At 43.8% G+C, this 21,516-nt stretch overlaps 2 protein-coding genes across 2 annotated transcripts; both read left to right on the top strand.

The window, feature by feature from the left end:
• Nucleotides 3,292–7,181, top strand: LOC8061047 (cytosolic invertase 1). The gene is made up of 4 exons (XM_002453920.2): nucleotides 3,292–4,041; nucleotides 4,197–4,628; nucleotides 5,493–6,051; nucleotides 6,485–7,181. The coding sequence occupies exons 1-4, from the start codon at nucleotides 3,652–3,654 to the stop codon at nucleotides 6,781–6,783; spliced, it is 1,680 nt and encodes a 559-aa protein (XP_002453965.1). The 5' UTR covers nucleotides 3,292–3,651; the 3' UTR covers nucleotides 6,784–7,181.
• Nucleotides 9,467–11,394, top strand: LOC110434430 (trafficking protein particle complex subunit 12). The gene is made up of 2 exons (XM_021458452.1): nucleotides 9,467–10,562; nucleotides 11,037–11,394. Exon 1 carries the CDS (start codon nucleotides 9,567–9,569, stop codon nucleotides 10,557–10,559), a length of 993 nt encoding a protein of 330 aa, XP_021314127.1. The 5' UTR covers nucleotides 9,467–9,566; the 3' UTR covers nucleotides 10,560–10,562; nucleotides 11,037–11,394.

Raw genomic sequence — 21,516 nt, 5'->3', positions numbered from 1 at the left:
ATACCATTGTTCTTTTAAGCAAGGCCATACACCTTTTCCATGAAATAGCTAGCGTATTAACCTTACTTGAATAATTACTTTTTATTTGCAAAAAAAATATTTTTGGTGGCTTCCCGTGGTAGACTGGTAGTGATGGTTTCAAAAGAGTCAAAAGGAGCTGTGATTTAACAGAAAAGAAAAAAAATGTACAGTTGCACACTCATGAAACTTGTGATCAAGTACCGACACCGTTGTACCAAATGGATTGATTGTTGCCTAACCCAACTTCCCTTTTACATTGTACACTATTATTACATTATTATTGCTATATTACAACGCAAGTACGTTTTCTTTTCTGGAGAGGGTTGCCCATGTCATGGTGAATTCCAGGCGTAACTGTCATAGCGGTTAATGATAGCTATATGTAAGCCTGGGCATTCGGGTTACCCGATTTTTCAGGTCGGGTAATTCAAAATTCGGGTAATAAAAATTGCTACCCGATATTAGTCCCGAAAAAACACTATCCGCAATTTCGGGTATCCGATAATTCGGGTTCGGATATTCCCGATTTACCTGGATTTTTAGAAAACAACGCAGTACACAAAATTTCAATAGCAATTTATATATAATTTCAGCAGCAATTTATATAGAATTTCAATAGCATTTTGTAGAGAATAATATATTACTATCACTTATTCAAACAAAGAGAATTATGTTCTAATAAATTGATAAGTTCTAATATTTAACTAACAACACATGATAAATACAAAGACATAGACATATGTTTGGGTAATTCGGGTACCGGGGGATATTACCCGAATTACCCAAACTAATTTTGGGTAATCAAAATCGCTATCAGAATTTAGGATTGGATACCTCGGGTTCGGATCCGGGTAATTCAGGTACGGGTAATGGGTATCGGGTAATTTGCCCAGGCTTAGCTATATGACTACAGCATTTCAAGGCATCATATCGTGCATGTTCCCGGAGACTATCAAGCAATTGCTGGTCACACCACATGGACGATTGCTTAAGGATCTTTGCTTCCGTGACCCCCGTCATCTGACAGTTACCTTATGCAAATTGCTTTATGTTTTTATCAATTTAGACAAAAGCCAAATCTTTGACCACAACTATCAATTTTACTATCTGGATTATTTAAGCTACTATTATTAATAATCTCCAAAAATACCCCTTTGTCTAAAATTGATCAATCAGTTCATCACCATAACTTTTTGTACAACGACAAAAGGAGAGAACCATCATTCCCTTAATTCATTCATTCATGTCTCAACGTCCCAATATGCACCTCCATATTTCAAGTGCGTGATCGTGCCTTGTGCCCTTCATCCATCACCAGTCACAAAAACACTTCAATTTTACTTTAGATAAAAGCCAAAACTTTGACTACAACTATCGATTTCATGATCTTTGATTTTTGAATCCTTAATTATTAGTTTCAAAAATTAATCATCGCTATAGCTTATCGATTTCATGATCTTTGATTTTTGAATCCTTAATTATTAGTTTCAAAAATTAATCATCGCCATAGCTTTATGTAGTGACACAAAAAACAAACTATTATTTCCGTAAGCCATTGGTGTCTCCGCATCCTAACAAGCGCCATCAAATAGATAAGTTAGAGTATAGAAGAGATGTAATATGTTGTGACCCATTAACTCTGCATTGCCGCACCAATTTGCGAGACATCTCTTTTAAGACAAACCACACATTTGAACTGATACGTGCTAGCCAATTCTATTCCATTTTTTGATACATGTTGATCATTATTAGATGGAGGGACTACGATTTTAAATGAGATTGAACTAAATCTTAAAAATAACTAGAGCAATTCCTGTTCCATGATCCTTGCAAAAAAAAAGAAAAAAAAGAAAAAAAACTATACATACATAGTGTTTTGTTTGTTTTTATAGAGTCTGTTTGATTTGCAACTTTAAAAAGCTGCTTGTCCCAAACAAACTCCCAAACATCCAATTTTAAATATTTAAGGCTTCAGTCCAAACAGACTCGTAGTACTCCCTTCGTCCCCTTTTAACTGTCGTTGAGGAGATGGGACAGGAATTAAGACAGAGGAGACAAATAGCCTGAGCACTCATAATGACAAGATGGGCTGCAGTTTTGGGCCCCTGTGTACGGGACTGAGCACTCAGATAAACAAGCGGTGGCAGCGTCCGTGAGGGCTCCTGTGTACGGGACTGACCTATGGGTGATTGAGCTGTGTACGAGACTGACCTATGGCCTCAGCGTTCGTAGCCAACGACGATTGTTTAGGGACGGGACTGCTAGAACGACGATTAAAAAGGGACGGAGCGAGTATGTCGTAAGATATGAAATATCTCTATAGTCGTTGATATTTTAGAAAAAATGTTGCTTATCGGAATAAGTTCTAAATGGAAGATTCGATGATGATGGATGATGAACAGTATGCCTACTCCAAGGAAACGATAGGCTTGCCATCACGGCCACGTATGCCACCAAAAACACTCCAAGTTAAGCATATCCACAGGCAAATCAATCAATCAATGTCTCAGTCAGGCTGAGAAGGGGCAAGGATTAAGGCCCTGTTTAGATTGGAGGTAAAAAAATTTTGGGTGTCACATCGGATATGTCGGAAGGATGTCGGGAGGGGTTTTTAAATACTAATAAAAAACAAATTATATAGCTCGTCAGGAAACTGCAAGACAAATCTATTAAGTATAATTAATCTGTCATTAGCACATATAGGTTACTGTAGCACTTAAGGCTAATCATGGAGTAACTAGGCTTAAAAGATTCGTCTCGCGATTTTCAACCAAACTGTGTAATTAGTTTATTTTTTTATGTACATTTAATGTTCCATAGATGTGTCCAAAGATTCGATGGGATGGATGAAAAAATTTTGGGTAGTAAACTAAACAGGGCCTAAGACGATCACTAGCCAAAAATGAGCCAAGCAGATCCCCACCAGGTCCCGACGGCGGCTGCCGCGGCGGCCCCGGCGGCTTCCCCCAAATCGCCGGGCAGCTCGCCACCGCGGGCCGGTCGCCCTGCCCGTACGTCCTCCCCTCTTTCCTTTTCGCACCAACCCGTGGGCCTGGGGGCAGGCACTCAACCGCGATGACCGTGCCACGTCGGCGCCGCGTCCTCCCCACCAACCCCACGTGCAGCACAGGCTCAGCTGCTGCACCCGCTAGCTGCTTGGCTGGACCCACCAAAACCCGCCAGGAACGCAGCTGCTAGGCACCCACCATCGCCGACGCGAGGGCCCCCCCACCCACCGTGGTCCGCTATAAGAGCCGTGGTGCCGCACGGCTCCGGCGCCGGCGACGCCCCCGCTCGGTTAGCTATAAATACGCCTTCCCAGCCAGCTGATCCTTTTTTTCCCCTCTCTTTCCGCCTCCCAGTCCCAGTCCCCACCCTGCCGGCGTCGTCGTCGCTACTCGCATCGAGATTCGCGCGGCCGTGTCTTGCTCTGCTCTGCTTGGTCCCCCCCTTCCCTCCTCCCTCGGTCGCGTCAGCGCCCCAGATCTCTCGCTCGCCGGCGCCCGGGCTAGATCTGGGCGGGAGCTCGGAGGCGGAGCCGGAGCCGGAGCCGGCCGGGCGCAAGTTTGGTGAGACACAAGGGGGGAGGAGTAGGAGGAGGCGAGGGAAGACCGCCGCGGACGTTGCGCCATGGAGCTGGCTGTCGGCGGCGGGATGCGGCGGTCGGCGTCGCACACCTCGCTGTCGGAGTCGGACGACTTCGAGCTCACGCGGCTGCTCAGCAAGCCGCGGATCAACGTCGAGCGCCAGCGCTCCTTCGACGACCGCTCGCTCAGCGACGTCTCGCACTCGGGCGGCTACGGCAGGGGAGGCTTCGACGGCATGTACTCGCCTGGGGGCGGCCTGCGCTCCCTCGTCGGCACGCCGGCATCCTCCGCGCTGCACTCCTTCGAGCCCCACCCCATCGTCGGCGACGCATGGGAGGCGCTCCGCCGCTCACTCGTCTTCTTTCGCGGCCAGCCCCTTGGCACCGTCGCCGCCGTCGACCACGCTTCCGAGGAAGTCCTCAACTACGACCAAGTGGGCTGTCACTCCATTTTATACCTCCCTCTACTGAAAAATTGATCGTTGTTTTGTTGACAGAAGCTGAAAATTGTTTTGATTCCGAGCTTGTCATTCGGACGCTCGTAGCAGTATATATCCTATCTTATTCGGGATAACTTGGTGGTGGGCAGGTGTTTGTGAGGGATTTCGTGCCGAGCGCGCTGGCGTTTCTGATGAATGGCGAGCCGGATATCGTCAAGAACTTCCTTCTGAAGACCCTGCTGCTGCAGGGCTGGGAGAAGAAAGTCGACCGGTTCAAGCTTGGGGAGGGAGCCATGCCGGCTAGCTTCAAGGTGATGCATGACGCCAAGAAGGGGGTCGAGACCCTACATGCTGATTTTGGAGAGAGCGCCATTGGGAGGGTTGCGCCTGTGGATTCTGGTTTCTGGTGGATCATACTCCTCCGGGCGTACACAAAAACCACCGGTGATATGACCCTGGCAGAGACACCGGAGTGCCAGAAAGGGATGAGGCTCATACTCAGCCTGTGCTTATCTGAGGGGTTTGATACCTTCCCGACATTGTTATGTGCTGATGGTTGCTGTATGATAGATCGCAGAATGGTAAGCTCTGACCATTCAGTATGCTCATCAGCTCATGCCTATGTTTAGCGTTACTATTTCAGAGTTTATTACAGAATAAGTATCTATAGCATCACTGATGAAATTTGTGGACTTAGGATCTCCCATTCGTCTCCAAAGTAATGGTAGTTACATTCAGTGATCTAGTCATATTTCTGAAACATAAGGTTTGATATGCATGTTTCCTGTGTCCCGTGCTCCTAACATATGATACAAATAACTATTTTTTTTTCTCAAACTCGCAGTAGAGCTGTGTATCATAATATTAAGGAGAAGAATATAAATAACCATTGGATATGGCTAAAATCTGACATTGTGGAAACACTATTTTATGCCTAGTTCAGGTTGCTGTTTGTTTGTTGTGTAGTGGAGCTTGTAATTTCACTTGTCCAATATAGTAATAATGACATGTTGTTGATTAGCCTTCATCAAACTTTAATGATTTGAACTTGGTGTTGCTGCTATTTTCGTTTAACTTGTGTCATACTAGTGTTCCCAAAAATTAGCTACAGTTAGTAATGTTTCTATTGAAAATATCACCAAATGTCCCTACTAATCTTTGAGTGTGAACTTGCCTACAACAGACGATAAATTCAGATTAATATATGACAGACTTTTAGCTGTTGGTAGAAAGTTTTGCTGTTGCATCTTCAACCCTACATTGCAGAGATACTACATCAAGACTGTCTCCTATATTTGTTGATGGTTATACATCATCCTTTGTTGTTGGCTTTGAATGGATGCATGCCAATCTCCAGTTACTTGTGAATGTAATTGTTAAATTTCTTATGCTTTTTGATTTCTAACTGAGCTTATGTTTGTTCTTATTGTCATTCTTAATTGTAGGGTGTATATGGATACCCTATTGAGATTCAAGCCCTTTTCTTTATGGCACTAAGGTGTGCTCTTCAAATGCTTAAGCATGATAATGAAGGGAAGGAATTTGTAGAGAAGATTGCTACCCGCCTTCATGCTTTAAGTTATCACATGCGAAGTTATTTTTGGCTCGATTTCCAACAGCTAAATGACATTTATCGTTACAAGACAGAAGAATATTCCCACACAGCCGTCAACAAATTCAATGTTATTCCTGATTCAATTCCGGACTGGCTATTTGACTTTATGCCTTGTCAGGGTGGGTTTTTCATTGGTAATGTTAGTCCTGCCAGGATGGACTTCCGATGGTTTGCACTTGGAAACATGATTGCTATACTTTCTTCTCTTGCAACACCTGAGCAATCTGTTGCTATAATGGATCTTATTGAGGAGCGTTGGGAAGAGCTTATCGGTGATATGCCTCTGAAGATATGTTATCCTGCTATTGAGAACCATGAATGGCGAATTGTGACAGGCTGTGATCCAAAAAATACTAGATGGAGCTATCACAATGGAGGATCGTGGCCAGGTTTGTGAGCTTCCCTTAGATTGTTCTGTTCTCTTTCTGCGGACACTGAACTACAATAAACAATGGGGATGAAAAATTAAGTATATACTGGATGTTCCATAATCCACACATTCATATTTCCAGACATTTTACATTCTGAGTTTAAATGATTCCTTTTCAGTGCCGAGAAGAGTATGTCCTCTTTTTTATTGAACATCCCATGCCATCCCTTTGCTCAAATTTTATATGCGAATGGAATTATCCTAATCTGTACCACAGAAGGCAGAATACTTTTGGTTCTTATTTGTTCAACGATGTTCCTAATTTCTTATCTTTCTAGTAGAAATTCATAACATGATATGTTGTATCTATTCATTGTTCTTAGTCCAAGGAACCCGAACAATACGAGCTATTTTTATACATCGTTTTCATATTCCTGTTCATCTTTCTGCAGTACTTCTGTGGCTGCTGACTGCAGCCTGCATCAAAACTGGACGGCCGCAAATTGCAAGAAGAGCAATTGACCTAGCAGAGAGGAGGCTGTTGAAGGATGGCTGGCCTGAGTACTATGACGGGAAGCTTGGTCGGTATGTTGGCAAGCAGGCAAGGAAATTCCAGACTTGGTCCATCGCGGGGTATTTGGTCGCCAAGATGATGTTGGAAGATCCTTCACATCTTGGCATGATCTCCCTAGAAGAGGATAAGGCGATGTTGAAGCCTGTTTTGAAGCGGTCCGCATCATGGACAAACTAAGATGGCGACGATAATTTTTCGGGAAGCAAAGTCAGCTGAAAACACGAATTCTTGGGGTAGCATCTCCTTGTCTGCTGACCCCCTTCCTTGACTTCCAAACCGGGTTGGTTTGTGTCTTCTGGATTTTTCTTGGTTGTACAATATCTCAGCTCGTTTCCTGAGTTGAAAAAAAAGAAGCAACTGCAGAAATGGGCGTTTTGTTTTTTCTTTCCAAATCTCTCTGTAAGAAGATACTCTGATTCTTGCTTGGGTCATCATAAGTTATGGATCCTTTTGGTTAGACTCAACTTTGTTGTACCAGTGGACTATACAGATGAGTAAGCTGATTCCAGCTTCCCTGTGAAGCATAAGTGCTATTTCTAACGAATGAATAAAGCTCCTTTCTCTGCGTTGCTGCATGTCTGTGTTTCTATTGCGTTTACTTGACTGCCTGTCTGCCTGTCCTGTGACGACAAGTCATAGAAAGTGTGCCTTGTGTGTCTCTTCCTCTTTTTGTCTCCCAGAGCTTCGTGGTTGTACTTGTGTTCAAGGAAAGAAAACTCTCATCCAGCCGTCCCTGTTCCCTCTATATATTAATTAATGTAGCAGATTTGCTACTTGTGTGACAAAGGGCATGCTTGTTTCCTGGCCGCATTGTGCCATACTTCGTATGTGGCGGCGCCATACTTGTGGCGGCAAAATTTGGCGCCACAGCCGAGCTGAAATTATACACTATAAAAGGTCTGAGCTGAATCACCAGCAAACAACAGTGCTCAAAGTCCTAAGTAGTTCTTGATTTCTTTGTGAGCCTCTATAGAGACGTTTGAGTCCGTTGACAACAAAATATTATTGGGCCAGGCCAGTTTAGGCCTTTCCCTCCGTCCTTATTTAAATATCGTCGTGGGATTTGTATCCGTCAGACTTTCTCAAATTTTACAAAGTTTATAAAAAACATTAGCAAATATTTGTATCTCTAAATAAATTTATTATAAAAATAGATTCAAGTATATCTATCTAAATACTAATTATTGTAATATAGATATAATATTTTGATTTTATATATTTAGACCAAGTTAAGAACCTGTTTGGTACAGCTCACAACAATTTCATGCGCTGTTGTGAGTTTTTTTTTCAATCACTCTTTTTCAAAACAGCTTCATAGGTGAAGCTATTTTTTTTTCTTTTCTCACAAAGACATAAGTTAGGATAAAACTAATAGAAAGTAGCTTATCCTAGCTCTCTCTCTAATTTTTTTCTTTCTTTCATCCATGCATGAAGTTGCTGGTAAAGCTGTTTTGCCAAATAATTTTCTTAAAATAGCTCAGCTTTATCTATAAAGTTGCTCATGAAGCACTTTTCTAAAAAGCAATTTCACTAGGGAAGCTGAGCTGTGTCAAACAAAATCTAAGTAGATTTAATTTCTCAATAAGCCAAAACAACTGAGGGAGTATTGTGCAACAGTAGAGAAAGGCTAGTTTTGCAGTCTGGCCTAGGCCGATCTTGGCTAGGTTGGCCCCGCAGGCCGTGTAAACCAGCTTGAGCCTATTGTAACGGTCCGAGTTCGATTCATCTTAGGCCTTGTTTAGTTCACCCAAAAAACAAAAAGTTTTCAAGATTCCCCGTCACATCGAATCTTGCGGCGCATGCATGAAGCATTAAATATAAAAGAAAACAAAAATTAATTATACAGTTTAGCTGTAAATCGCGAAACGAATCTTTTGATCCTAGTTAGTCCATAATTAGATAATATTTGTCACAAACAAATGAAAGTGCTACAGTACCGAAATCCGAAATCTTTTCGGAACTAAACAAGGCCTTAGCCCCAGTTTGGTTTCTTGCAGTAAAGTTTAACTTTTAACTCTTGTCATATTGAATATTTGGACACATACATTAAGTATTAGACATTAACTATTTATATAAAACTAAAAACATAATTAGAGAGTAATTTGCGAGACAAATTTTTTAAGCCTAGTTAGTCTATGATTGAACACCAATTGCTAAATAAAACAAAAATACTACAGCATATGTTAAACTTTAACACCCCATCAAACACCCCCTTAAGTTCAATGGAAATTCGCCCAATCTTGTGCCAAACATGCAAATTTTATTTAGGCCCTGTTTAGTTGAGGAGTTAAATTTTTTTGAGTGCTATAGCACTTTCGTTTTTATTTGATAATTATTGTTCAAATATGATTAACTAGACTCAAAAGATTCGTTTTGCAAATTACTGGTAAATTATACAATTAATTATTTTTTATCTATATTTAATGTTTCATGCATGTGCCGTAAAATTCGATATGATGGAAATCTTGAAAAGTTTTTAGGTTTTGAGGTGAACTAAACAAGACCTTAGAAAAGCTTTTTCTATTATGAAAAGTTTTGATTTTTTTTGATTTAGGCACTGTAGCACTTTCGTTTGTTTGTAGCAAATATTATCCAATCATGGAATAATTAGAATTAAAAAATTCATCTCGCGATTTATAGACAAACTGTTTAATTAGTTATTATTTTTATCTATATTTAATGTTTCAGCATGTATCGTAAGATTCGATGACGAGGAATCTTGAAAACTTTTTAATTTTAGGGAGGCCTGAGATGAGATAAAATCGCCCGCAAGCAAATTATCGAAAGCAATTCCATGAAATTCTATTGTAGGCCCAAAGTCCAACATATAAGCAGACAAACGCAGAAGCCCAGTATACCTGCATAGTAGAATTCATTCATTTCCAGCCCACTCCACCTGTCGACGGTCGAGCAGACTTTTCGTCTTCCAGATCTCGGCAATCTCGATCCCTCGCCGCGCCATGGCTGCTGCCTCCTCCCCAACCTCCCCGCCCCCGCCGCCGGCGACCGACGTCGCCGCTCCAGGCCTCCCCGATCTCTCGATCCCCTACGACCTGGCCACTCGCGGGCAGTGGCAGGCGCTCTTCTCCCACCTCTCCCACCCGGCCCACACGCCGCATCCGCACCACCGCCTCCTCCTCTCCGCTCTCTCCGCCCTCTCCCTGGCCAAGCTCCGACGCTTCCCCGACGCCGCCGCGCTGCTCGCCTCCCTCCACCCGGACCCGGCCTGCCCGCCGCCGCCCTTCCTCATCCGCCTCCTCCATGCCCTCCTCCCACTCTTCCTCCCCGACCGCCCCCTCGCGCTCGACCGCCTCTACACGCTCCTCTCCTCCGTCCGCGCCCGCCCCGACGCCGGGCACCCCGAGTGGCGCCGCCGCGACGCGCTCGTCGCGTCCGTCCTCGCCGCCGACCACCTCTCCCACCGCGAGTTCGACGTGGCGCTCGCGCTCCTCGCCGACATCGCCGCCCGCGAGCCGGGCAACCCGGTGCTCCTCTCGCGCCTCGCCTACGCGCACCTCCAGATCGGCAACCTCGGCGCGGCCTCAGCCGCGTTCCGCCACGTGGAGTCCGTGGCCGCCGCGTCCGAGGACCCCACGCGGCATGCCAACCTCCTAGCCCGCAACCGCGCGCTGGAGTGCATCGTGGCCAAGGACTACGCGGCGGCGGTGCGGGAGTACGAGCGCTGCATCGAGGCGGACCCCGCGGATGCCGTGGCGCTCAACAACAAGGCGCTGTGCCTCATGTACTCGCGGGACCTCGGCGACGCCATCAAGGTGCTGGAGGGCGCGCTCGAGAGGGTTCCCACGGCGGCGCTGAACGAGACGGTGGTGGTCAACCTGTGCAGCATGTACGAGCTCGCCTTCGTCAACCACGGCGAGGTCAAGAGGAGCCTTGCTGAGTGGATCGCCAGGGTTGCGCCCGACGACTTCGACACCTCCTGCACGCGCATGTAGGAGGTACTGACTATTGCAATTCAGCATTGGGACATTGGACACCATGTGTCAGCATTGGGACATTGGACACCATGTTTCGATAGCATTCAATTCAACCAATTTGTTTACCAATTTGTTTAGTTATGAATGGAAATCGTGACATGATGGTATCCATTGTTGAAAACAAAAGAGTGAATTGTAGCAAACATGCTGTTGTGATCATACCTGCGAAGAATCCCAGTTTTTCTTTGCTAGTGGTACTCAACCTTAACTGTCACAACTCACAAGGATTTACACTCATACCCACCTTAAAAGATACTCATGTTAGCAATCCAGTCGATTAGGCTAGACCCAATTTCGTAATGAACTTGGTGGGAACAATTTGGCTAGACCCAATTTCATGATGAACTTGGTGGCTATAAATCCATTTAGCACTTATGCATTTCCTGAGGTAGTATTTTTAGCATTGCCATACTCATACCATTTACCATCTCTCAGGGATAGTAGCGAACTATATGGACCTGCCAGAATGCCAGATTAGCGAGAGGCAGGTAAGGTTCCCATGCCATGGCAATAGTCGAGAGGTTGACATCTTTGGCAGGCCTGGCTAAATGTTTACTAGGAGCACAAGCATACTCGAGTGAGACGAGGTCCGAGATCAGGAAGTGAAAGAAGCATACTCGAGTGAGACGAGGTCGGAGATCACGAACCGAAAGAACCCATGCTCAAGCCTTTTCGCCGCTTTGAAAAGCCATAGCTGAAAGTATTGTTTGTTGATTTGTTATGAAAGAAAAACATTGTTGACTGATAAAAAAAGTACGACTTATAAGATAAGTGAATGAGCTTTTATAATTAATTAGTTTTTTTTTCAAATGAATTTGAAAAGGTTTGTAATCATTTGTCCACCCAATCAATTAAGGGGGTGTTTAGTTCCCCTCAAATTCTAAAAAAATTTGGATTTTGGTTCATCATTTTGCAAAATGAAACTAAATACTATGCAAAATTTTTGGCAAAAAGGTGGTTATTCTCCATTTTGGATTTTGGCATCAAGAGGCCAAAAAACCTAAAAGAGTCTCATGAGGACAATAAATTCTGTATTTTGGATGGAACTAAACATGACCCTAAAAATTTTGGCATTTTGCATTTCATCATTCCAAAGCAGTTGTCATTTGCATTCTTTTGGAACTAATCACCCCCTAAATCGAGCAAAACTCAAATCACATCTGCACTACATTATGCACAACATACTATATGAATGCATCGTAATTACTCGCTCGGTCCCGGATCGGTCCCGGAATAGATGATGTTATAAAATATGTTCTGGTTAAATTTTCTTAACTTTGACTATATTTATAGAAAATGCGTGAAATATTTATATTTCTAAATATATTTACTATCTCATTGTTGTGAGCTCTTGTTCTTTTTTCTAGACATTTTTTTCCAAAAACAACTTTACAGGAAAGCTATTTTTTCTCTCTCACTAAGACATGAGTTGGGATGAAGCTGAAAAAAGTGGTTTATCCTAGCTCTCTCTCCCATTTCTTTCTTTTATCAATGCATGAAGTTGATGGTCCAAAGCTGTTTTGTCAAATAACTTTTTCAAAACAGCTCAATTTTACTCAGAAAGTTGCTCATGAAAGTCTTTTCTAAAAAAATAACTTCACTAGTGAAGCTGAGCTGTGCCAAACAGAACCATAACTAGTCTTAGTTTAAAAAAATTGACTTCTCGGAAAGCATTTTAGAAAAGTATTTTTAAGATATGTTTACATTGCATTTTGAGTGTGAGCTTGAATCCATTTTTAAGAAATATTCGTCATTTCAACTTTTTTAAGAGTCAAATCATCTTAAGTTTGACTAAATTTATATATAATAAAATATTAAAATTTACGATACTAAATACATGTCATTAGATTCTTATTAGTTATATTTTTCATAATATACCTATCTGAAGAGATAAATATTTATAATTTTCTCTATAATTCTGGTTAAACTTTAGATACTTTGACCTTTAAAAAAAGATAGAATGACTTATAATTTGGGATGGAAGGATTACAATTTTTTGTTTTGAAACAAAAGCTTTGGTATAACTTAACCATATCGAGTTATGACAAGGTTATTAAATTTTTGGAACTAAGATTTTATAAAATAGAATTAGGTGAGAGGGAGCTAGCACACTGAGATGAGCATCTCCAACAACTCCTTAAAATTCACTTGGTATATCTTGAGTTATAGCAACTTGGTATTTTGTTTGGCAAGTGGAAAAAAGATGTGTCTCTAACAAATTGGTATTTTGACTTGGTAAAACTGGAAAAATAGTCCCACCTTTCTCTAAACCGGTACTGGGCCTGGACTTACGTGAAATTTGGCCGCGTCTCGTCATCGCGTGATCTCGCGTCTCGTCATCGTCATCGCGTGCGTGGCCGCCGCCGCCGGTCGAGTCGACCGTGACGCGCTACTCCGAATGAACGAAGGCTTCATGGACTTCTTCCGAACGAAGCTTCACGGACGAATTCAAGCCGACTTCAGGAACGAAGGCTTCATGGACTTCGTCCGTTTGTGGTGAGTTGGTCTAGGGTGCTTCGGGGCTTCACGCGCGACTGCAAACGCGATCGGGAATTGAGAGTCGAATCGGAAGAGGAGAGGACGCGATCCAGGGTGCGCCGGTTGCAAACGCGATCAGGGACCGGGGCTTCACGCGCGATTGCGAACGCGATCACGCCTTCGCCAGCACGAACGGGGATCAGGGGTGGCTGCGGCTTCACGCGCGACGGGAAGAGCTCTCCATCGGGCCGGCGACGCGCCGCGGGAAGAGATTGGCGTGAGATCACTCGCGCGCGGGATAGGGACGTCGTACCCAAAACCGCAATACGGAGTCTACTCCGCGCACGGAGATATACGCGTGCGGACTCGATGTTTAGCAAGTTGGGAAATATACCAAGTGAATTTAAGGAGCTGTTGGAGAGGTGTTTTTGTGTTTTTCTCAAAATAATAAGAATACCAAGTGGATTTGAGGAGTTGTTGGAGATGCTCAGGTTTAAATGTTTTCATTACACCCTATTTTATTTTGAACGAGAGTATTATACATGTGTTGATTGGAGTTGACCAACACTAGTAAAGGTTTATTTAATTTCCATGTAATTTTTTAGATTTGTTTTTGGAAAGCAAGATAAAAGGTTTCAGGGTTGAGTTTCTTTGCCCTACGAACTACACGCAACACAACATCAAGCAAAAATTTTAAAAAGTTCGCATTTTTGTAGTACAGAAAAACCTGGTGATGAGTCAAACATAGGGGTATGTTATGTCCCCGGGAGAACGACTCCCGACGGACCCCTCCAGGATGATGTGGGGGCTATACCCATAAGGAACGCTTGCTTGTACCCTCTGGCCGAGGATCGAGCAAAGCCCGAGCACACCTTTAGCCTCTGCTTAGGGCTCGAGGGCTTGCCAGAACCCAAGGCTCTGGACCAACGACAGCTCGAGCCTGATCCCGACACAACATCGAGCTAAGCCACTGGCCGAGAGGGCATCATACGCCCTGAGCATTGACCAGCTCACCGAGCATCCAAGGCTTAGGGGCTTCTCGGCGTCACTCTGATCTACGAGCACATGGCGCTATCGCCCACTCCTCTGACAAAGTCACGCAGATGGCGTGACACAACAAGACAAGCCCTCCACCAATTCTATGGGGCTCGGGGGCTCCTAGGCCTTGTCAGCCCATCAAGCCAACACCTTCACCGCTAAGGAAGCCTTGTGAATGCTCACCCAGTGGAGGTTGGTCCAAGCTTACAACCCTTGATGGGTAGAGCATTTGGGCCAGAAGAGCCAGGCGAAGCCCAAGGCTCTTGACTCCATGACAATGATAGGGTCCATCCACGCCACAATAGCACCCCTTGGACTTCGACACACATAGACCACAGACTCACCCCCAAATCGTCTTGTACCCGACCTTCCTCGGTTTATAAGTGTGAGGTCAGATCCTATCGAGAGGGGATGTTGAAGAATAGAAAGAGCGTTGTTCTCCGAGAGTAGAGCATACCAAGAGGAATAGCCGAGCGTTTCTCCCACAAGTAACCTGGCAAGAGAGAAGAGCATTCCTCTCCCTCGCCAAGGAAGAAACCTCACCGCTGATGAGCCTTAGGATAGCACCAAGTGATCCCCTACTAAATCTCTTACTCTTTCATTGTAACCCCTGATTTGGGTGATCTCAAATATAAAGAACAACCATAGTTGGACGTAGGGTGTGATATCCTAAACCAGGATACATCGCTATGTCTTCTCTTGTGTTCTTGAGTCCACCCTGACCACCGAAGACCCACACTCAGTGACACTCGACGAACAACAATGCTTGGCATGGCATCTAGCCCGCAACACCTTGGATGTTACATGGATCGGTGAATGATGAGAGTGATGCTTGGAATAAGAGATCAAGATGGACAAAAGACTGACCACATGTTGCTGACACTTGAGGATATCGACAAGAAAGTGTACATGCGGACAGGTAGACTATGTTAACCAAGTCAATATGGTGGTTGACCAAGTCAAGTGTAGGCACAAGAAGACTTGGTGATTGGGCGGTCGAGGACTATGGTGACACGTGTCGAGATCATGGAGGCATAATGATAAGCTTCTCTAGAGTGCTTTGGTGGTTTGGGCCTCAAAACCACCGGCAGACGATTTTTGGGTTTGGACATGCAAACTTCTAGCGAACAGTTTTTGGTTTTGGGCCTCAAAACCCGGTGCGAGTTCCGATAGGAATGAGACAAGACACACGATGTCATCGTGAAGCTTGTGTCAAGGTGAAGCAAACTCGTGAAGAGCCCATGGCTATCGGATGCTTAGATCTCAATTTAGACCATTTTGCCCTTGGGATTAAGAAGGTAGCATAGCAAGATGTTAGGTAAGCTAATAACTTATTGAGGAAGTATCTTTGTTGTTGCAAAACTAATTGCCAATATCAACCTTGTTGCATAAATGATTGCCAATACCAGCTTTATAAATCCACTATGGGATACTATTCACTAATGCTTTAGCCAACATGAGGGGTATTTTACACTAGCCTATATGACTGCAGATTAGGTTTTGTATATCTTTGCTCTTGCATCACCGATTACCAAGAATAGGGTAGCTCAATGTCATTGATGAGAAATGGTTCTATGGAATTTTATAATCCTTGTTGGTCCGGTGGTTCACTCATGATTTGCCCAACATGAGGGGTGTTTTACTATGGATGAGCGATCGGCGATCCAGTCTAAGCGTACAATCTTGTCTGATGCTGCAGATGAGTGGACAATGATTCTGTCTAATGCTACGGATGAGGGGCGATGATCCCATTTGACACATATAAGACATATAAAAGGACACAGAGAGTGGAGAACACGCGACATGAACCATCATTAGCAGATTTGTTGTAGTTGTCAAAAATACCTATGGCGGTAGCGCAGACGATGTAGCCGATAGAGGACGTGGGAGGAGAGACATCAGCAAAGGAGAATATGTACGACAGAGTAGACGGGGGACGCAGTGCATTGGTGGTGATATAATGAAGAAGGTGGCGGCTACTGTTGGCATTTCATAGCGTCATCACAAAAGATAGGCTAAAAGTCCATCTCTGCAACAGCGCCAGAAAGCCTATTGACTCCAAAAGTGGCAAACGGAAATACCGCAAGCGTACGGTAGTCAATGTAGCTTTCACCGAGAGTATTCCAGGTATCGTATTTTCTACAGGGAACGCGAAGTGAACTAACTAGGCTCAAGGTCGTCCAAAGGGTCAAGGATAGGTAAGGATAGGTAAGTGATCTCACACAGATCCTAATCTAAAGATAAATGGTAGAGAGCTAGGTGGAAGGACAACGAGTGAGTATAGACACCTATGACTCTAACTTTACTCATGTGAACCAATCTAATCTAGTAGCGCACACATACTAACGTCGCTAAACTTAACTGCTTGTTTGTTGGAAGTCGACTGTAATAGAAGGACGAAACTCCTATCCAAGCGGACTCATTTCTTATGGGTGCCTACAGACCGTACTCGACGTGAATATAACCTACTGGGAAGTAGAGGTCTGTCACGCTTCGCCGCCGCCCGCTATCACGTTTGATACGGTGGTATTCAAGGGCAGGCTTTAGTCTAAGCACGACGCTTATGCTAACTCCTACTACTCAGACTAAGTATACGACCTAGTCCAAGCACCGTGTTACCGACAGAGAAAACAACCCAAGCACTTAAGACTAACTTAGCTAGTATATAACTACTATAAGACATACTAGGACACTACAATAGAATATTGGACTAAGTAAATACTGAAAGTAAATACTTATAAAAGTAAAGGAAAAGTGAATATATTAAATACTCAAAGTCTTACAAGAGAAAAGGTAAAGAGGAATACCAGACTCTCCAGAAGACGACTCCGGAGACTCCGAGCTTCGCTCGACTCAACTCTAACTCCCACACTAGACTAACACTACTACCCTACATTGTAACAAGTGGATCTTGAAGCGTGTGAGATGATATGAGATGAAGGCCTATAGGGGGTATTTATAGCAGGAGGTGGAGTAGGGGCTACTCCACTACCACGTCAGCAATCCACGTGACCTCCAACATGCACTATTGGATAAACCAACCTTGGAACCACCATATAATCAATGGTTGGGGATTTCCATCACATGTTCATCATGGGGACGTTGGTGGGGTGCAACCGACCTTGGACGCTCCCAATCTTGGGATCGACCGACCCACCCAATGACAGGTGGGACCAGTGTTGTCTTCTAGAAGGAATCCCATGTCGGTTGGTGCAAACCAGGTGGCTGGATGGCCCCATAGTGGGATCGGTCGATCCTACTTTGGTAGAACCAAAGGTTCATCTTCTACAGGTGACTTCCTGGTGAAATTCTGAGCACAGTGGTGGTGCTGGGCCCACAAAGGTGGGATCGGCTGACCCCATTAATGTGCCCATCTTTTGCACATTGTCTCGAGAAGGTATGAGATTGATGAATGTGAAGTTGGTTTTCCAATTGGCCATTCTGGGGTGGAGTCCAACCTTCATATAGAGCTTCTTAACCCTGAAAAGTAGTCGATTGCACACCTGCATCCAAATGATGACATGTACATGTGGAACCAAGTTATTTGTACCTAAGTCACTATGTGTTTGGTGATTTTCTTCTAGAAAGAATGTATTGTTGACGGTTTTGATGGGGTAAAAATAGGGCTTATCTACCATCAACAGCTACCGGGAATGAGATTTGTTTGGGAGTCTGGATTTAAGGGCACAGGAGATGGTGCCGGTGGGGTGGCTAGTGTGGCTGTGTTTTATTTAGGCAATGAGTGTTGTGGGCCTTAACAGGACGACGTACCTAAGCCTGTCGGTAGGCCTATTAAGGACCCTTTGACGAACGAGGGTTAGAATCATGTAAAAATTCACAGCAATTAGTTTTGATTTTATATGCAAAATATAGGATTAAATATCTTATAGATCCTAAAAGAGTCTAATCGTTTCGACTAGAGCAGTTGATGGTTTGTATTTACTTTGAGATTTTTTTTCATTGAATCTGAGATTATTTAAGATAGGTGGTACTGGGTAAGGTGTCTTTGGTATGGCTTCATTTGACGTTGGCTTTGCCTTATTATTACTACACTAAGATCATGCATGTGTGTTACAATGGTAATAAATAATATCACCATAACAAACATGTTGTATTATTATTAAGAAAAAGGTTGTTTGAAGATGTTCGCAAATATTTCATTTAAAACCATTTCAAACTATACAACTCTAGCATCCTCTCCGTCTTCATCTTCCTCGGCTTCAAGTTCAGCCACATCAGGCCGCCTAGAGGTGTGAGCATGATTTGGTGGCTGCGCTTTCAGATCGGGTCTCCTGCTGGGTAGATTCAGCCTCTGATACCGTCTTTGTCTTTCTCGCCCTGACCACTTCATTCGACTCCTCCGATCTCATGTGACACTCTCGTGCAGCCCTATGCTGAGTGTCGCTAGGCGTTCGTTGACCATGTCCTCTGGTGCGATACAAAGCGCTTATCTGCTATGCTGCTTCTTCGAGGCTCGTCATTCCTGCTTGGGTGGATTCCATGTTCAATCCTTGGATGAAACTTTTGATTCGTCGTTTCTACCAAGGTGTTTGTCTGAGTCCATAGTTGCTAACTTTTTATCTCTAACTCAACTTCCAACCTCCAGAGCTACAATGCACAAGGGAGACCCTTGGTGGTATTTGTCGTCATTGCCCGGTGATAGTGTTCATCGTTTTCCCAATGGGAGGTTCAAAAGACCTTTCGACACTTGTGGGAGATTCGAATTTGAAGAACATATTCAAATTTACTTGCTTAGTTTCTGCTCTTGGAATGCTGTCTCTTGAAGTGGCATAGTTCTATTCTGTGCCGCTCGGTGGTTTCCACTATGTAATTGGGAATTTATTTCCCAAATCTATGTACTCTGGTTATAATGTTTTCCTATATGTGAACTTTCGAGAAAAAAACAATTATCACTCTTCAAGAAATCACTAACAATGTTGCCTATGGTGATGACATGTTGATGATCCAGCCGGACTCACTATTGCTCCTGAGCTCATTTTTGCTCGATGGGTTGGCGGGTCCGATGATCATTTACGATGACGTTGCATTAGCATCCAATTAGTAATAATCGATAAAACTGTAACTGTCAAGGCTACAATTGCCAGCAAGATGTATCGTTTTCCCTAAAAAAAGCTAGATGTATGATTTTATTATTTCTTATTTATATATTACTAGAAACATATCCGTGCATTTCATGGGGCATCTAAATTTCATGTCTACGATGATGCATGTGGTTTGTGACTTAGACATACATATTAAGAAATCTACTAATCTAATTATATAAATCATATTTCATATGTTATTTAGATTTAGTTTATAGAAACCTAACAAAATTGGTTTCACTTTAAATAGCATTGAGATTTTAGTGCGTTGCAATGAGAGATTGCATCGAGTGGCACTAGTTGTTCGTGTTGTAAGCCGGTGGTACTTGTTACTCTTGGAGGTTGCTACCTCCTAGACTAAAGATGTCAATGGGGGCCCACGACCCGCGACCCGATGGGTATTTACTCTATTAGGTTACCAATATGGAGTGAAACCAGTATCCATGGGTACACAAACGGAGCAAACTCTTCACCCATTGGGTACGCGGGTATGTGGACGTTCTAGTAGTCCTCATACCCATTACCCATGGGTGAAAAATACCCAGCCCAAAACTAAAGAAGCCCATCAGCCACGAGTCCACCGGCAGCCCATACACTGAAACCCTATGTAGTGCTAGCAAAGTACTACTCTCTACTACGTGATTTGTATGGACAATGAACTATTATGGTGTTGTGACTAGTGGTTGCAGCAGAAATTATTATGTTGCTATTTGCTAGGTATATGGTGAGGTGGCTATGTGACGATGCTTGTGAATTGCTACTACGTGACTGGTGCTTGTAAATTGTTGATGTTTGACGGGTATGGGTGACCCGCCGGGTCTAATTTACCCACCCAGGTATGGGTCTGGGAAAATTCCCCCACCCATCACTGTATATGGGGATACCCGTGGTGTCATATTGTTGTCACAGGGATGGGTCTGGGGAGTTCATACCCGATGGGGATTTACCCATTGCCAACACTATCCTAGACGACTTGGTGGCTTATGACTCTGTCGAAGCACGCAAGGAGATTGTGCGGTGCTCCGGAGAAAAGGTTGTGAGGGGTACGGTGCTCACCCCGCAGGGATCACGAAGAGCAACTCTAGTAGAGCGAGATGTGAAGGGCGACAAGTGGTCCGGCCGGGTCAAGTGTTAGAGCTTGTGGTAAACACTCAACGTGGGAGAGTGTGACTTGTGGGTCACCACTAGCAAGAGTACTGACGGCAACCTTGGAGCTTGTCTCAACGGGGATGTAGCTTGGTGGCAACCAAGTGAATCTTAGGAGAAAATCATCGTATCAATATTGTTCTTCCTATTGGTGTACAAGTCTCTAACACAAGCTTGTATTTACATTCTTATACTTGTGCTTGTGTAGTTGCTCTTGTAATTAGTTAGCTTCTGCAGCTTGCTAGTTACCTTCTCGCTTGTGTAGCTAGAAGTAGTTTCCTTGCGTGGCTAATTTGGTTTGTGTAACCATGTTAGTCATATTGCTTAGTTTGTGTAGCCAAGTAATTTGCGCTCTCTAATTTGGCATTGGTTGCCTTGTTATTGAGCATTGCTAGTGAGCTTAAGAGCTTTGTGCTTTTGCTTACTAGTTGTGTAGGAGTTCCCTCGGTTTGCAAAGTACTAGTGGCATAGATTTGTGTGACCTTACTCCTAGAATTGGTTAGGTGAGCTCTTGCTAAGTTAGCACCTTGTTTGCTTGTTTAGGATCTTTTACAAGGTGCTAGAAAACTTAGATTGAGGGGTGTAGTCTTGGCTAGACTGTTAGTTTTAATTCCGTATTTGTTTCAGTTAGCTGACATGTTAAAGTTTTAGAAATGACTATTCATCCCCTAGTCCATCATCTCGACCCTTCATCCAGCGAAGCAAAAGCAGTGTGGCTGACACTCATAATAAAGTTGAGACTTGAGTGTTAGTACTCTACTAGCCTACTGAGTACTACTACTTACTACTCTTGAGAAAGTCTGCATCCACTTCTGTTGTCTAGTACACGTCATGTAGACAAGCACAAATACAGACTATGACAAGCACAAATACAGACTATGCAGTGATCAACGCTCGCAGGAAGGGGGGAAGCGCCCAGCTTCGCCTCCACTACCCTCCGCTAGTGGTTCTATCTTGAAGAAATTCTTAGCCGATTGGAGGCTTGGGTTCACTTGGCGAAAGATCTTGTCATTCCTTATCTTCCAGATTGTCCATGACATCAAGATGATGATTTTCATGAAGAAGGGCACATGAAGTTGAAGTTGAGCTCTTAAGTTCTCCAGAGGTTCTGGAAGGGGTTTGAGTTTTGATTACTTGAACATTGATCCATG

Source organism: Sorghum bicolor, chromosome 4 (assembly GCF_000003195.3).
Source record: "Sorghum bicolor cultivar BTx623 chromosome 4, Sorghum_bicolor_NCBIv3, whole genome shotgun sequence".
Classification (NCBI taxonomy): domain Eukaryota; kingdom Viridiplantae; phylum Streptophyta; class Magnoliopsida; order Poales; family Poaceae; genus Sorghum; species Sorghum bicolor.
Note: the sequence above shows the minus strand (reverse complement) of the source record. Positions and strands in the feature narration are given on the sequence as shown.

Excerpts from the sequence above, each read along its gene's own strand:
- LOC8061047 (XM_002453920.2), top strand. The coding sequence starts at position 3,652 with ATGGAGCTGGCTGTCGGCGGCGGGATGCGGCGGTCGGCGTCGCACACC. Across the intron at positions 4,042-4,196 it reads AAGTCCTCAACTACGACCAA|GTGTTTGTGAGGGATTTCGT; the intron begins GTGGGCTGTCAC and ends GGTGGTGGGCAG. Across the intron at positions 4,629-5,492 it reads GTATGATAGATCGCAGAATG|GGTGTATATGGATACCCTAT; the intron begins GTAAGCTCTGAC and ends TCTTAATTGTAG.
- LOC110434430 (XM_021458452.1), top strand. The coding sequence starts at position 9,567 with ATGGCTGCTGCCTCCTCCCCAACCTCCCCGCCCCCGCCGCCGGCGACC.